Here is a 15,057-nt window from a genome sequence, read left to right on the forward strand (position 1 = left end):
CGAGCTGCTGATTCAGCCTGTGTGGTGGGTCTTTGATTCCAGAAATGAGTGGACGGCTGAGCGGGGAGTATAAGTACACGTTTTCTGTGGTGCTGCGTGATGCGTACTGATCCTAAAATCTACGCCAATCCGCGCTGCGCGCTCATCACACTCCCTTGCTTCTCCATGACTCTGTCCTGGGCCCAACGTAATCAACCAGCATCTGAGTAGCCCGCCAAAGCCCCAGAAGCTGAACTGCGCCGGGAAAACGAGACTGAGATATCCTATAAATGTGGTGAGTAAGAAACTGGACGTCTGGACACTCCCCTTACCGTTCAGAAACAATCCTGCAGAAACTAGAACTATGCTCTCAGCCTTTGAGCATCAGACCGCCTATGTTCCCCTCTACGTCACGCCTCTCCTGTCTGTGAGGAACCCAGCGCCGCAAGGATCGCAAACGGCAATGTACGCAGTCGCGATCGAGCCATTGTACCCCCTCCAAGTTGGCGACGCGGTCCACCTTCATCTACTCTCCTTTCCCCCCCGAGAGCCGGGGACGACGCAAAGCGGGGTGATGAAGCCGGTCGCGACCCCCCTCGAAATCAAAGGCCGAATCTCTGGAGAGCGCGAGAGGGACGAGCTCGAGGTGGAGTTCGTGATTAGAAATGATGAAGAAGATACGGACGTACGACGAGTTTTTGTGAGAGCGGGGGTGAACTCATGCACTCCCGCCACTCCGATGACTTCCGACGTGCGCTATGGACTCCGACGGCCCAATCTGCATGGCGGACAGGAGTGGGTGGCGGACCGCGAAGTGGATAAACCTTGGCAGGCGGGATGGGGCGGGCCGACTCAGACGCCTATCCTGGAGGCTGAAGGTGGCGTGGGCGTGCGAAACGCGCTTCCAGATGCGCAGCGCATCTTGTTTGAGCAGCTCGGGGTAGATCGGAGGATGAGGAGCGCCCATCGCCAAAGCGACCGCGGCCGCTGGGTGGTGTACGCGCCGCCGAGGAAGGGGGCGAAGAAACTTAGACGGGTTGAGGGGAGCAGGCCTGGACCCCCAGCGGTAGCGCCGGGACCGACGCAGAGAATTCCAACGCCGTGGGACGCGCCGAGAGAGCGGAGCCGGACGGGCATTGCAGAGGGGGTGGGAAGTAGTAACGGGCGGAACTCGGAGACGCCGGCGCGGGGGCCGAAGGACCTGTGCACGAGCTAGCTAGCACGTAACAAGTGATGGGCAGTGTCGCCTCGCTTTGAACTTTCTGCAACCTGTATTCCTCCTCGTGTATCGCGGCCTCAGGTATCGTCTGACCTATGTCCCTCTGAGTGGAACACGCAGGCTAAATATACAGAAGAATTTGCGACGTATAGAAACAATGCACGAGCGCGTACGGGGTTTTTTAGACCTCAGGGTCTGAGGGATAATTTCAATACAGGAAGTGGACCTGGTGTGCGACGTGCACCAAGGTCGGCGACAGCATGTCAGCGACAGCTCTGGCTAACTTAAGAACCTGATCCTGCGACTATGACTACGACTGGCGAGAAGATGGGACCGGCTGGAGGGAAGCGATGGGCTATGTGGAATGGTGAGGCGGCCTCGCCCCTCTGTTTGGCACCAAACTGAATGGCACTCTAGGCGACCAACAGATGTGGTGCAGGGATGTGTACGAAATGCATCCAGCTACCGGATATGGGTGATGGCCGTTGAACCACGAGAAGAGCGCCGAAAGCCGACGCCCAAACAGAAACACATTACATCTGGCGCAATGTGTGGGTTGACCTCACCCGGAATGCGAGAAGAACCACCGTCGACGACTACGCGAATGGCGCCTACAAGCCCAGCGGGGCAAGCGCACGGACAGCTCGCAATACGCGGATGGATACTCCAATTAAATTCAATTATTTGCGAGATAATCCAGGTGAAGTATAGTACTTGGGCGTGCGGTGCGAACGGCATCTAGCCTGACTGACGACTATTGCGAGAAAGTCGTGGCGACGGGGCTGTAGGGCGGTGGACGTGGGCGCTGGTGACGCTCTCGCCTTTTCCATATAAACCTCGCTACGCAGACTCACTCTCCTCAGCTTCCTGAGCACTCTTTCCTCTCTGCTCCTACCATGTCCACTCCTCCTACTCCGCCGTTCTCGCTCCCCATCTCTGAACTAGCTGCGTACGCGCGGCGCGACTCCTCGCCCCCGTCCCCGACGACTCTCCACGTTGAAGACGGCGGTCTCCAGATGGCTGACGAACGCCCGTTCCGAGCCATTCCCCTCTCCCGCCCCCGCTCAGCGACGATCTCGGCGACGATGATGGTGTGTTACGTGTGTTCGGAGTGATTTATAGGGCACTAATGATATCTGTGTAGCGGGAGGTGGCTGCACGAGCTGCGGACACACGCGGCATGCTCCAGGACGCGAACGACGTGATGGGGACTGGTGTTTTGAGCGGGGACCTTCCTGTACGTGACACCGTTGCCACACCAGACCTGGTGTTCCCCTCCATTCGTCCCAGCCTCTCGCCTCCCCGATCTCCCCCTGCTCCTCCGATCGTCGAGCGTGCCCATGCGAGCGCGGAGATCGTGGCCCCGAGCCCGGTAAGGCTGTCAGAAACGGTCGAGAGGCTCGAGCAGTCGGCCTGCGCGAGCATGAACTCGTCCTCGACGCGGAAGGGCAAGAAACGGGCACGTATCGCAACGCCGTCCCCCCCACCATCGCCAACCCCGGTCAGGGCGCCGCCGGGGGCGATACATCGCTCCTCCCAGACTCTCCGTCAACGTCTAGTCCAGACTCATCGCTCCTACGCTCTTGCCCCGCCCCAGTGGGCGGCGCCGACGCGCACGTACAGGCACCTGGCGCCGGCCACTGCTGCGATGATCGCGGCGGCCCTACTCCCTGAGGAACTGCGCGCGGCGTGTGCGGACATTCCCCCCGCGAACGGTACTGGCTCTGACCCGCTCCAGAACGCGACTACGCAGCCCTCCGACACCCAAGTCCCCCGCTACCTACCCCCGACACCCCCAATCCGAACGATCCCAGTCTCGGGTGAAACGACTCCCCATCCGAACGTCGCGGTACCCCATCCGCGGACAACGAGCGCGGTGAGGAGCTCGTCCCCGGACCTCATCTTCCCGATGGACCTAGACGGAGCGAGCTCTGCGCCACCAGCGACGAGCTCCCCCTTCCCTTTCTCCATTCCGCGGCGTGAAGCGGGTGGAGGAACGCTGCGGAGGGGTGTCCTGGATACGATTTTCGAGAACGGAGCGAACACTGCGACGAGCCCCACCCTGGTGCCCTCCACGGGGTATGGATCTGAGGCATCGACACTTGTTAACTCCTCGTGGCCGTGGGCGAACGAGCATCCAATCCCGCCTGTGGAGAGCGACGAGAACGCGCCCCCCACGTCGCAAGTCCCTCCTACCCCGGCGACGCCGCGTTTCCAGTCCCAGTCTGCTGCGGACCTCGCGGCGAGTTTCGTTCCCCCAACACCGGCTGTTCCTCGCCACAACCTCACTGCTCCGGGTCACGCGCAGGGGACAACTGTGGGGACGGCAACGTACCTCGCGGCGGTCAACTCTATGAACCAGAACATTGGCGGAGGTCACACGTTCACCGAGATACCGGATGGAGGGTTCCCAGAGGTTCTCTTTGCGGAGCCGGACGGCCTCCTCGCAGGCCTTCCGCGCGAGCGCATCAACGCGATCTGTGGTGCCAACATTGGGCCGTGCTTCGTCCTCCACGTACACAACTCGGCTTTTCCGAGCCAGCACGAGCTACGCGCGCTCACGACGGCTATTGAGGGGGTCATTAGGCAGGTTACGGGTGATCTTAACCCGCTCGTGGTACCACCGGAGCGCGAGTGGGTGCAAGGTGGGGACAGGCGGCCAACCCCTTTCGCGTGGACGAGCCTCGTCAACTCTGAGCGCGCGGTTGAGCTGATGTTGGCGCGCCCGGTCTGGTCGTCAACGGTGGTCTCGTTCCATGTTGCTCGCCCGCTGATCCAGATAACGCGCTTCCTCTTCGTTCTGGGGGGGTTCGCGCACGACCGAAACCACAGCATCCTAAACGCGGTCTGGGCGGTCTTCACGGGCGACGCAGTCCTCCCGCACATCCTCAGGCTTGTCCAAACCCACCCGGGTTTCACCAGCAACACTCCTGAAGAAGCAGCGCGCACCATCCTGGCATCACTCGAAGTCCGGGTCTCCACGCTCCACAACGGCAACGTGATTGCGGCGGTCTTCTGCGACCCCCCGACGCTCTCGATCCCGCGCTGGAGGGAGTGGCGCAACGGCATCACCAACCTCCCCTTCCCAAGCTCTCTCAACTCGACGGGCTTTGTCCGCCGCCCGTCCCCGTGCGCGGGATGCCATGGATGTGACCACCCGACGCACCTCTGCCCCTTCCAAGACGTCCCTGGATGGAACGCGCCCCCTCCGGGCACGACCTGGGGCCAACCAACTGCAGGCCAGACCCAAGGGCCGCCGGGTGGACTCCCTCCTCCTCCCCCGCCCCCTGGTGGAGGCGCCATGACGCGCACGCGCTCGCAGGGCCCGCGCCGCCCGAACTCTGCTAGTGCTCCGCCTCCCCCCCGCCGCGACTACCGGGGTGGAGGTGATGGTAGAGCAGGCGGGTCTGGTAGTGGACGTGGTGGCCATGGTGGCGGCGCAGCCGTCTAGTATCTGTATCCCTGTATGAACGCATAGTTTGCCGTTGAATCTTGATCTGTCCCCTACGTGTCTAGCCTGATAATTCACTGCTGAGCGCGCCTGATGAACTTCGTAATAAACATTTGAGCACGCGACACAGCCTTCTATGATTGTGTGCCGTTGTGTGCGACAAGCTGAACGCGCGCATTCCGACTACGGAAGGAGAGCTCCTCGTGGCTGGCCCCTACTGATCGAGCGATCAGGAACGAGCCTAGAACCCGGTCCCTGAAAAGCTGGTGCGCGCGATTAATCGGATCGAGAAGATGGCGCGCCCGATTTTCTCCCTGGCTGTGCATCGTCGTCATAGCGGACGTTAACTGACCCTTAGATGTCCGTGGCTGCAGTGTGTTGATATCGCATCTGCATTATTAACACTCTTGCAACAAGGGTCTGTCTGGGCCCAAATATACCGACCTCTCGAGGGACGGGAAAGCCTGGATAAACAAAAAGCGGCGGCCTATTTAGGCCCCGGTGTGCCGCGCCGAGAGGCTGAAGCTCGAGGACTGGAACTCGAAGTGCACGACACTGAGAGGTCTGCCCAATGCATAACCATCTCTGATACTGAGGATGAGTATCTAGCTGTGGGGTATGGTTGTATCCTAGAGCGAAACTGCACAACTACTGAAACACAAACGAATAACACACACGGGCGTAGAGTATCGGAAAACGGTGAAGAGCGAATCCGCGGCACTCGAGGGACTGGGGTACTCCCTGCTGGCTCTGGTCCTGAGGAGAGTGCTGGGGTGTATGGTAGCGGGGCGAACCTTCCTGACCGAGCTGAGCATGGTGAAGCACAGATGGGGCGAGGCGAGGAAAGGGGGGGTCGGAGGCAGAACAAGAATAGAACACGTGCGAGGATTCGTATTGGATCTCTGAACATGAGGGGATTTGGATCCACGGCGAGTGCGGTAGACGAGAGCAGATGGATGAGAATTAATCAGCTCATACGTGATGAGAAGATCGGAGTGCTAGCACTCCAGGAAACGCACCTTAATGAGGAAAGGGTGGCTGAGCTCAACGAACTCTTTGGGCGACACATGCATGTCATGTTCTCGGCGATGCCGGGGCAAGAGACGGGGGCGTGCGGAGTGGCGTTTGCGCTTAATAAACGATATGTTGAACCAGAGAAGTGTACCTTCAAAGTAGTTGTGGAGGGTAGGGCGATAATTTTGACTATGCCGTGGGCGACAGAACGGACGCTAAGGGTGCTGAACGTGTATGGCCCGAACATCCCGACGCTGAATGCGGAGTTTTGGAAAGATCTCCGACAAGCGGATACGGGGGTCGTTGATATGCTCCTTGGTGACTTTAATGTTGTAGAAGACGGCGTGGATCGTATTCCGGCAAAACAGGACCCGACGCAAGCAACGGACGCCCTGCGTGCGCTGGTTGAGGCCCTTCGCTTGTATGATGGCTGGCGTGCAGAGAATCCTAATACCAAGGAGTTTACATACCTCCACAAAGCGACGGGTGCGCAATCAAGGCTAGATCGAATCTATATATCAGGGAGGCTGAGAGGTGACTCTGCGGATTGGAGGCATAAGGAATCGGGCTTGGACACGGACCATAAAATGGTCACCGTCTCGCTTGCGAACAGGAGGGCTCCGTTCATGGGGAAAGGGCGATGGGCGATGCCAACGCACCTCCTTACGGATCTCCCGACTATCAAAATGATGCGTGCGCTGGCGAGCAAGCTGATAACAGAAATTGAAGCGATGAGCGCCCGAACGGAGGAGCGGAACCCGCAGACGATGTATCGTGAGTTTAAGAATGCACTCACACTTGGTGCGCGTGCGCGAGCGAAGGAGAAAGTGCCGAAGCTCCAGAAACGGCTGGATGGTCTCCGCGAGGACCTTGGGATCACTCTCAACCAAGTTGGAGGGGGGGTGCCTTCCCTGGAAGAGGAGGCGAAGACGCAGCGGCATGCGGCGATCTTGCAGGACCGCATTACGGTGCTGGAGCAGAAGCTTTTTGCAGGGCGGAGAAAGGCGGTGGCATCGAAGCACTGGGTTCAAACGGAGACAATGAGCAAGTACTGGACGCGCCCGAATGTGGCGCCCTTACCGTCAATTGTTATCCCGGAGCTCAGAATGTCTGATAGAGAGGAGGGCGGCTATACTATGAACTCGAAGCAAATGGCGGAGACGGCGAGGGCCCATTATGATTCCCTCCAGGATGTGGATCCTATGGGAGTGAATGAGCCACATGATGAGTACATCGCTGAAGCTTTGGCTCCGGCTACAGTTAAACTGAGAAATGACCAAAAAGCGTACTTGGCACGGAAACTTGCAGTGGAGGAGGTGAAGGAGGCGATTAATGCTGCGGCAAACAATAAGGCTCCGGGCCTGGATGGGCTACCCTCGGAAGTATGGAAGACGTACCTAAAGTGGCATGAGGCGGATGTTAAGAAAGGGGCGCCGGCGCTGGACATGGCGAAGGCCCTAGCATGTGTCTTCAATGATGTGGCGACGTATGGAATGATTCCGGAGTCCGAGTTTGCGGAGGGATGGATATGTCCCATATACAAACTAAAGAAAGATCTGAGGGAGATAGTCAACTATAGACCGATCACATTACTGAACTCAGACTATAAGATTATGACGAAGACGCTGGCGATGAAACTTGCTGAGTGCGCACCGTCTGTAATTCACCCGGACCAAGCGGGATTTGTTCCCGGACGAAGGATATTTGACCACATTCAGCTGAGCAAGCTGATCATTGCGTACACGGAAGCAGAGGAGATCAATGGAGCTATAGTGGCACTTGATCAGGAAAAAGCGTATGACAGAATTGATCACCATTACCTCTGGGCGACACTTGAGCACCTGAATTTCCCGGCGAACTTTGTTAACACGGTTAAGCATCTATATGCGAATGCGGTTAGCTGTGTTATTATAAATGGGATGAAGAGTAGAACGTACAGGGTATGGCGTGGGGTGAGACAGGGAGACCCGATGTCATGTCTCCTGTTTGATTTTGCCATTGAGCCGTTGGCGTGTGCGCTTCGCGCGTCGACACTGCGGGGAATTTTGATTCCGGGGGATACGGAGAGACTGATCGCGACACTTTTCGCTGACGACACTACTGTCTTTCTTGGAGAAGGCGATGACTATGCGACAGTCCTGGTCCCAACGGACATTTGGTGCAAGGCGGCACGTGCAAGATTTAACCTGGAGAAGACGGAGGTCATACCTCTTGGAACGCAGGAGCATCGCGCGCAGGTCTTGGCGACGAGATGTCTGCACGAAGGCGCGACCCCGATACCGACGAATGTTCATATTGTAGCAGACGGCGAGGCGGTGAGGTCGCTGGGGGCATGGGTAGGAAACCATGCGGAAGCGGCTGCACCGTGGAATGCGATGATCACCACGATGAAAAAGAATCTTGAGCATTGGAATAGAGGGAAGCCGACGCTGTTGGGCAGGAAGCTAGCAATTGACTTGGAAGTGGGTGGACGCACTCAGTTCCTTGCGAAGGCGCAAGGCATGCCGAAGGTGGCGGAGGACGCCATAACTCGCATGATCGCCGATTTCATGTGGAACGGAGATACCCACCCGCGGATTGACAGGGGGACGTTGTACGCACCGGTCACAGAGGGGGGCCTGAACGTCCTCAACGTTGGTGCTAGGAATGACGCCATCGATTTGATGAGACTTAAGGACTACCTTAATCTAACTACGGAGCGACCGAGATGGGCATTGGTGGCGGATGTACTCCTGGCGCGGGCGGTGGCGGCGTCATCCAAGGCCACGGAGCCGAAAGCGAGAATTAACGCTTTCTTACAGACATGGGAAGTGAGTACGAGACACGCGAAAGGTCTTCCTGAGGATCTGCGACGGATGATTAAGGTGGCGAAGAAGTTTCGTGTGTGCTGTGATGTTCGTGTGGCGACGCGCGAGCTTAAAGAGGTAATGCCTGCGTGGTATCACCTTGGTGCGGAGCCTGGCCGCTCGACGGCGAACTCGGTGGCGGCAAAGTGCCTCCGGAGGGCGCATGGTGTTCGAACAGTTGGTGAGTGTGAGCGAGTGGCGGCGAGGCTGCGACCTGAAAATGAGGAGCACGTTCCGAGGAGTGACTGTGAGTGTCGAGAATGCGTGATGGACAGAGGAGAGGGAGAATGCACCAACCCTCATAGATGCGCCCTCGCGGCGGAGAGACTCCTGGACAAACTCAAGCCGAAATGGAGCCTAGCGCGGGGTGAGAATGTTGATGGCCTGTCGCTGACAAAGTCGCGCAAAAGGGTAAATGAGACAGCGCGAGCTGAGAAAGGAAGAGTCGTTTTTGACCCCTCCTTGGCCCAGGGAGCACCTCTCGCTGCGGTCTTCCGGGTATTCACGGATGTGAATAGGGATGTTGGGGAAATGGCGACGAGGCCACCTCGTCCGTTCGGGGTGCTGCAGGAGGAAACTGAGGTGTATACGGATGGGTCGGCGATGCAGAATGGCTCTGCATCTGCAAGAGCGGGAAGTGGAGCGTGGTTTGGACCTAATGACGCCCGAAACGAGGGAGCCCGGGTTCCGTATGATGAGCAGACGAACCAGGCGGCGGAGATCTATGCTGTAGTCCTAGCGGAGAGCAAAGTCCCGCCGTTTGCACCGCTCCACATCGTGACTGATTCCAAATACGTGATGGATGGACTCACGATACACCTCCGCGGATGGGAGAACAAAGGCTGGATCGGCGTGGCGAACGTGGCACCGTTCTCTGAAGCGGTGGCGGCGCTGAGAAGTAGATCAGCCCTAACGACGCTCCGCTGGGTGAAAGGCCACTCGAACGTCTGTGGAAACGAAGAAGCTGATAAGCTGGCGAGCTCGGGAGCGGACATGCTTAGACCGTTTCGACCGGTCTCCTTACCGAAGACTAGATTTCTCCGGAACGGAGCATCGCTTGTGACGCTCACACAGTCGCTTGCGTACCGCGGAGTCAAGCGCGCGAACCCAGCGAAAGCGAGACGAGCTACGGAAGCGTGTATTGCGGAAATTGCGAGAGCGGCCGCTGAAGCGTCGGAAGCGGCCCCGCTGGTGAGTGGGGTATGGTGTGCGCTGAGAAGGGACCCCGTAAGCAGATCGGTCCGGGACTTCATGTGGAAAACCATCCATGGAGCGCAGAAGGTTGGAGCGTACTGGAAGCACATACCAGGCTTTGAAGAGCGTGCGAGGTGCGAGGCGTGCGGCACGACGGAGGATATGGAGCATATCTTGACATCGTGCTGTGTTCCGGGACAGAACCTGGTATGGAGGGCGGTCATTAAAATGCTTAGCAAGAAAGCGATTGCATTACCACCGGTGTCTCTGGGGCTGGCGCTTGGTGGTTCGCTGTTTGTGGCACGCAAAGAAGATGGTGGAGTGGATCAGGGAGCAACAAGGGCGGCGCGAATGCTTCTAACGGAGGCGGTACATGTAATTTGGGTCCTGAGATGCGAGCGAGTTATTGGCTGGGCGGATACACCAACTAGGAAGCACACGGACAGCGAGATCCTCAATAAGCTGGCGGCCAGGATAAACAGGCGCATTGCTATGGATCAAGGAGCGTCGAATGTACGGATGCACAAGAAGAGGGCGGTTAAGTGGGAAAAGGTCCGAAATACGTGGAAAGGGCTCTTGCGGAACGAGCATGTGTTGCCGGCGGAATGGATGAGTATGCAGGGGGTTTTAGTGGGTATACCATCGCTCGCGGAGCTGCGCGAACCGGGCTGAGATGCTCGGTGGGAGTCCCACACTGCCAGGCAGAACCTGGCGTGCACAAATGCATTTCCCCCATAAGGAAGGTCCACGTGGCCTTAAAAGCATACAATTATTAGGACGTGCCGGTTGGCGCCCGCCTGATAAGTACCTTAAAAAAATAAAATAAAAAAAAAGGCGGCAGTACTAGTGCTATACCGTGATCATCATATAGAGTCAGCCACCTCGTTACATTGGAAGAACTTTGTTACCTTTCCGAACCTCTAGCATCAGATACATGAAAGAGGAGTAGTAAGTGAACTTGAAGAGGAAGCGTCTAGTAATAGGAACCTCGCCAGACTCGGAGGCGCTCAGCAAGGCTCAATTGAGCCACCCGGGCGCCTACTGCTCCAGGCGCTCTGCCATTCGCACCTTCGATGAACGTCTGCTTTGGAACGCCAACTCTTTCCCATGCTGCTGGCGGTCAGGTTTGTACACGGATTGCGCCATGTGCTCACATGGATTATTCTGTACACAGAATATCTCGTTACACGGCGCGAACGTGTATCCACGGCGGACGCAGTGCGCCGCTTTCGTTGGCCAAAAGATTGCGACCAGGATCATTGGTCTGTCGAGCTTTTCACCGGGTGTGCATATCGTTCAATACTGTTCAATTCCTCCGCGCCACGCAACGTGGAGCTCTGGTGTGACCGTTTCCTAGTGCGTTTCGCCGTGCGCCATTCACTTGCATAGCTAAGATGTGGATTGAGCCTTTGACTTCTTCGGGCTATACAGGCTGGAAGTGCCATGCAGTGCCATGCGCAGCTTGAGACATGAGGCAACATCTTCCAAACTCCGAGTCTGATATACCTCTGCGCATCGGTATGCCGCTGATGTCCTTTTGTCCCCACCGCACGCTCATCTCCAGACTCATCGCCATCGGTCCAGCACCTCCTCTCGCTCGCACTCAGAGTTCTCAAACCATCGGTCTAGTATGGAGATCCTTGAGGCATCGATCAAGTTGCTGGAAATAGCGAAGCTTGTAACGGCTGACATTCCCGTCCCCGGGCTCAACACTGCCCTTGAATGTGCCCTCAGTATTGCGAAGAAAGCCAAGGTCAGCATGCACCGTCTGGGCTCACATTATCATTGTGTAGTGACTTGGAGCTCCTCTAGGAAATCAAAGACACCCGGGATGAATGCCGAGCGCTCGCCCAGCGTGCTGCAGACCTCGTGTTAATAATATACGAGCAGCTCAAGAACGACAGCGGCCAGACGGCGGCAAAAGAGCATGTCACGATGTTTCTACAGTTCGTATTAGTGCATTCTCCCTCTGTAAATCAGTTCGATCTGACTGGACCCGACACAAGCAACTTGCTAGACATCGAGAACTTGATGGTCCGACGTCTGCAAGCCGGAACAGGAGAACGCATCCTGTTTGCATTCAATATCGGGAAAATCGCCAAGGAGGTTCAGACGCTGACCGCAAGGCTCGAAGAATCCTATCGCAACTTCATGGTACAGACCGAGCGGCTCCCGTTACGTTCAAGACCAATGATATCACCCCTGTTGCTAGATCCAGGCTGCGTTATCCATCCACCAGAGCATGGACACGCTGACGAGCGGGAACGTCCGTATGCTGCAGCACATTGACGACTCGGCTCACGTCGGAGAAGCTGTGCTTGGAGATACTAGAAAGATTCGCACCGACCTCACGGATCTTGCGCTTCGTGTCGGAGCGAGCGCGATGTTCGACGGAAATGTAAGCACACGAATCCGCATAGAATCCATGTGCTTATCAACGACTGGCGCGGTAGTTCCGGCTCTTCGCACGCGAAAACCTCACCTTCTTGGAACCTATAGTCGAGCTGGCGTACAAGTCACACCACGCAGCCACGCAACAACGAGACGAACATACCGCCATCCAGGCAACTGCTCGGCCTCGCACTGGACGCGTCTTCCGCTACCGCGCCATCGTGAAGGCTGCCGGCGAACTTTCTGGAACGAATGTCGTAGTGTACACATATCCCAATCGCGGTATTGAACGATTCACGGAGGCGATCAAATTTGCGAAGCAAAGCTGGTGCGCCCACATCGTTCCACCTAGGGCTGCAGTGCATCTCACTGCCGAACCGATAGTCATCCATACGTTCCGGCTATACTAGGCTACTCCCGTCCGGGAGGTCCAGGTGAGGCCGCGTACATCGTCACGGAAGGTACGTAGACTTATCCTACACCAATTGCAGTGGTTGATATGGTCTGCTTCTATGACCGACCCGAAATTTGTCGATAGATTACCTCCCTTTTGTTGACTATGTCAGTTCCTTGCGTGGAACCAGCAAGTTACGAGCATATCTACAAATGGTACGTAGTCACGATATCCCTAGTAATGCTGCCACGGAACTAACAGGCTGTAGAGGGTCGCAACTTGTGTACGTACAACTCAACTGAAGCCCTGATCAACTGGATTTGTGGGTACTATTAATTGTATGTAGATGGTCGTTGACCACCTGGAAATGATGGAACTGCATCAACTGCTTCCTACAAACACGTTTTGGGTACGATTAGCTAACTACAGTATCATCTGGGATACCGATTTACTGCCCATATCTCGTGCTCATGCAGGACTCCCGTGCAAATCATCGTATCAGATTAGACGAGGTCGTATACGATGACCGCGAAGGCCGTATCAAATGGGTTTGGGATCCCCTCCTGCTTGAAAGGCCGCATCCCGGAGAGGCCTGGGTGTGTACTGCTACTGCCTTCATATGCTCCCGCTCTCACCACACTAGTACACAGAACATGTATATTCCGACTGCGCAAAGGCATAGACAGCGCATAGCAGAAGGTAATCCGCATACTCCGAACTCTATGGCACCTTACAAGTGCGATTACTGACTATTTATTTAGATCATCGTGCCGTCGCATCCTCACGCGTGGACACTGCAGTGCAGCATTGGTTATCGCTGGTCCTGAAACCCGTGGGACTACACCGTAGTTTTGCCCTAGAAGGCCGTTCATGGTTGCGATACTGGGATGATATCGTCGACTATCCACGGCATCCACTTGGAGTGTGGCTGGGACCCGACAGCGATTACGAAGATTGGACCTGTCTATCTGCAAATCCTGGATTTGAGGTCACTGTACAAATGCAGATCGTACCATATGTACTTCCCAGTCCCTGGCAAGACGGTGAGTCATCCCGGATACAACCATAAAACGGCCCCGCTAACGGAAAGCTTATGTGGGCAGAAGGCTGTGAATTTTGGCAGAGGTTAAGCATGCGTGAATGGTTCTATTTCTCGGAATCAGACCTTGGCGAGATGTGCATCGAATACGAGCTAGGCACAGGTGAGAACCAGAAACGATGGAAGAGGTAAGTGCAGCTTTATCCGAGCCGCTTGCACCCTGGCAATGATCGAGGCCATCTGACTCAACTCCTCAGATACCAGTTTTCCTACATTCCCGTGAACACGACATTTCTCTTTCAGCAATGGGTGCACGTGCTAGACGAACTCGATGCTGCCTCGCGGATGATACGTTCGCTACCGGATCTGACATGTGTGTTAGAAAGCTACCCATGCATAGGCATAGGTACGTCCCCTCCGCCTGTCTGTGTTTCTGCTGCTGATATCGGACACATTTAGTCCCACACCGATACCTTTACACCGAGACTACTATCACAATGGGCGCACACGCCGCCGCCGAGCAGGTGTTCCCACCGCTTTGGTTTTTTGCATTGCAATTCGACAGCGGCGACAATTTTGCCCACGACTGCAATATCCCATGCGGGTTCTGGTCATCGGACAAGTACCCTACATCTATTCCGGCGGATATTATCTTCGATCCAACGCCACAGTCCGAGCCCGTCTGGACCGACATAGAAGCCCCGCTGTTCACCTCGACGCAAATACTTGGGGACCTCATATTCACTACGCAGACAAAGTACGCACCGATGTTGATTCGAGGCCTATATAAAGGGAATCGTACTACTAACACTACATTCTGTGGTAGGATGGAAACCATGATCAAACGGTTCTCCGAGGACGAGTTGTTGGCATTTAGAGAGCTCCAATTCAGCCATCATTCCTGAGGGCGTAACAAAGACCGGCACGTCGGTAAAAGTTCTCAAGGCTAGTACAACGTGTGGTAATTACTCGTATCCTTCTCCGAGAACGAACTTGTGATCGTACACGCGCTAGATATGGGAAGAGGTGATGAACTCTGAACCTGGAAGGCTGTAAGCCGCACAAAGAGAGGTCTTCAGTCTGTGAGAGAACGACTATGATTGCATAGTACTGTACCTGTAAGCCGCACAAAGAGAGGCTACAAGTACTAGTAAGTAAACATGTAAGGAAGCATAGGTAGTGTGGGACTTACTCTTCAGTCTGTGAGAGAACGACTGAAGAGCAGAGGCCTGCAGAGTCCTCCTTATATACTACTGGGGAGGACGATGAGTAAGCGTATAAGAAGAGAGCATGTGACGTCCAGAGGACGCTGACTGAGCGATGAGTAACGCTGAGTAAGGGAGCATAATCGACATAAGGTCAGATAGTCCATGGCTGAGTAATGCGAGTAATCCGGACGCTGTCTAGAATAGTCCGGAACATCGTAGAACGTACCAGAATCATGTGGAGGGATGGCAGGATGCCAAGTAAGTACAGAACAAAAGAATGTACGTATATGGTAAGTAGGAAAGTCCATGCTGGCGTATGGTA

General features: G+C 56.0%; 8 protein-coding genes across 8 annotated transcripts in view; 7 read left to right on the forward strand and 1 right to left on the reverse strand.

Moving 5' to 3' along the window:
- Positions 1-343: 343 nt before the first annotated feature.
- Positions 344-1,195, forward strand: TRAVEDRAFT_17246 (uncharacterized protein; the record flags this gene model as incomplete). The annotated part of the gene is made up of 1 exon (XM_008035252.1): positions 344-1,195. One exon carries the CDS (start codon positions 344-346, stop codon positions 1,193-1,195), a length of 852 nt encoding a protein of 283 aa, XP_008033443.1.
- Positions 1,196-2,094: 899 nt separating this feature from the next.
- TRAVEDRAFT_42969 (uncharacterized protein) lies at positions 2,095-4,649 on the forward strand (the record flags this gene model as incomplete). The annotated part of the gene is made up of 2 exons (XM_008035552.1): positions 2,095-2,289; positions 2,343-4,649. 2 exons carry the CDS (start codon positions 2,095-2,097, stop codon positions 4,647-4,649), a joined length of 2,502 nt encoding a protein of 833 aa, XP_008033743.1.
- An 827-nt stretch (positions 4,650-5,476) lies between these two features.
- Positions 5,477-6,751, forward strand: TRAVEDRAFT_114473 (DNase I-like protein; the record flags this gene model as incomplete). The annotated part of the gene is made up of 1 exon (XM_008035934.1): positions 5,477-6,751. A coding segment is annotated over one exon (1,275 nt), but the record flags the coding sequence as incomplete, so codon positions are not given.
- An 882-nt stretch (positions 6,752-7,633) lies between these two features.
- Positions 7,634-8,284, forward strand: TRAVEDRAFT_112851 (uncharacterized protein; the record flags this gene model as incomplete). The annotated part of the gene is made up of 1 exon (XM_008035935.1): positions 7,634-8,284. A coding segment is annotated over one exon (651 nt), but the record flags the coding sequence as incomplete, so codon positions are not given.
- A 234-nt stretch (positions 8,285-8,518) lies between these two features.
- TRAVEDRAFT_114607 (RNase H) lies at positions 8,519-9,295 on the forward strand (the record flags this gene model as incomplete). The annotated part of the gene is made up of 1 exon (XM_008035936.1): positions 8,519-9,295. A coding segment is annotated over one exon (777 nt), but the record flags the coding sequence as incomplete, so codon positions are not given.
- A 636-nt stretch (positions 9,296-9,931) lies between these two features.
- Positions 9,932-10,375, forward strand: TRAVEDRAFT_113380 (uncharacterized protein; the record flags this gene model as incomplete). The annotated part of the gene is made up of 1 exon (XM_008035937.1): positions 9,932-10,375. One exon carries the CDS (start codon positions 9,932-9,934, stop codon positions 10,373-10,375), a length of 444 nt encoding a protein of 147 aa, XP_008034128.1.
- A 958-nt stretch (positions 10,376-11,333) lies between these two features.
- Positions 11,334-14,432, forward strand: TRAVEDRAFT_42971 (uncharacterized protein; the record flags this gene model as incomplete). Its single annotated transcript, XM_008035553.1, has 10 exons — positions 11,334-11,456; positions 11,516-11,649; positions 11,710-11,857; positions 11,916-12,101; positions 12,157-12,422; positions 12,479-12,555; positions 13,652-13,715; positions 13,785-13,933; positions 13,987-14,284; positions 14,354-14,432. The coding sequence occupies 10 exons, from the start codon at positions 11,334-11,336 to the stop codon at positions 14,430-14,432; spliced, it is 1,524 nt and encodes a 507-aa protein (XP_008033744.1).
- A 179-nt stretch (positions 14,433-14,611) lies between these two features.
- TRAVEDRAFT_26287 (uncharacterized protein) overlaps positions 14,612-15,057 on the reverse strand; it is a 1,389-nt gene continuing 943 nt past the window's right edge. Inside the window, exon 2 of the mRNA XM_008035334.1 lies at positions 14,612-15,051. Within this exon, the coding sequence (XP_008033525.1) occupies positions 14,771-15,043 (273 nt within the window). The 5' untranslated portion in view covers positions 15,044-15,051 and the 3' untranslated portion in view covers positions 14,612-14,770. The remainder of the gene's footprint in view (positions 15,052-15,057) is intronic.

This window comes from Trametes versicolor (genome assembly GCF_000271585.1).
Source record: "Trametes versicolor FP-101664 SS1 unplaced genomic scaffold TRAVEscaffold_2, whole genome shotgun sequence".
NCBI lineage: Eukaryota > Fungi > Basidiomycota > Agaricomycetes > Polyporales > Polyporaceae > Trametes > Trametes versicolor.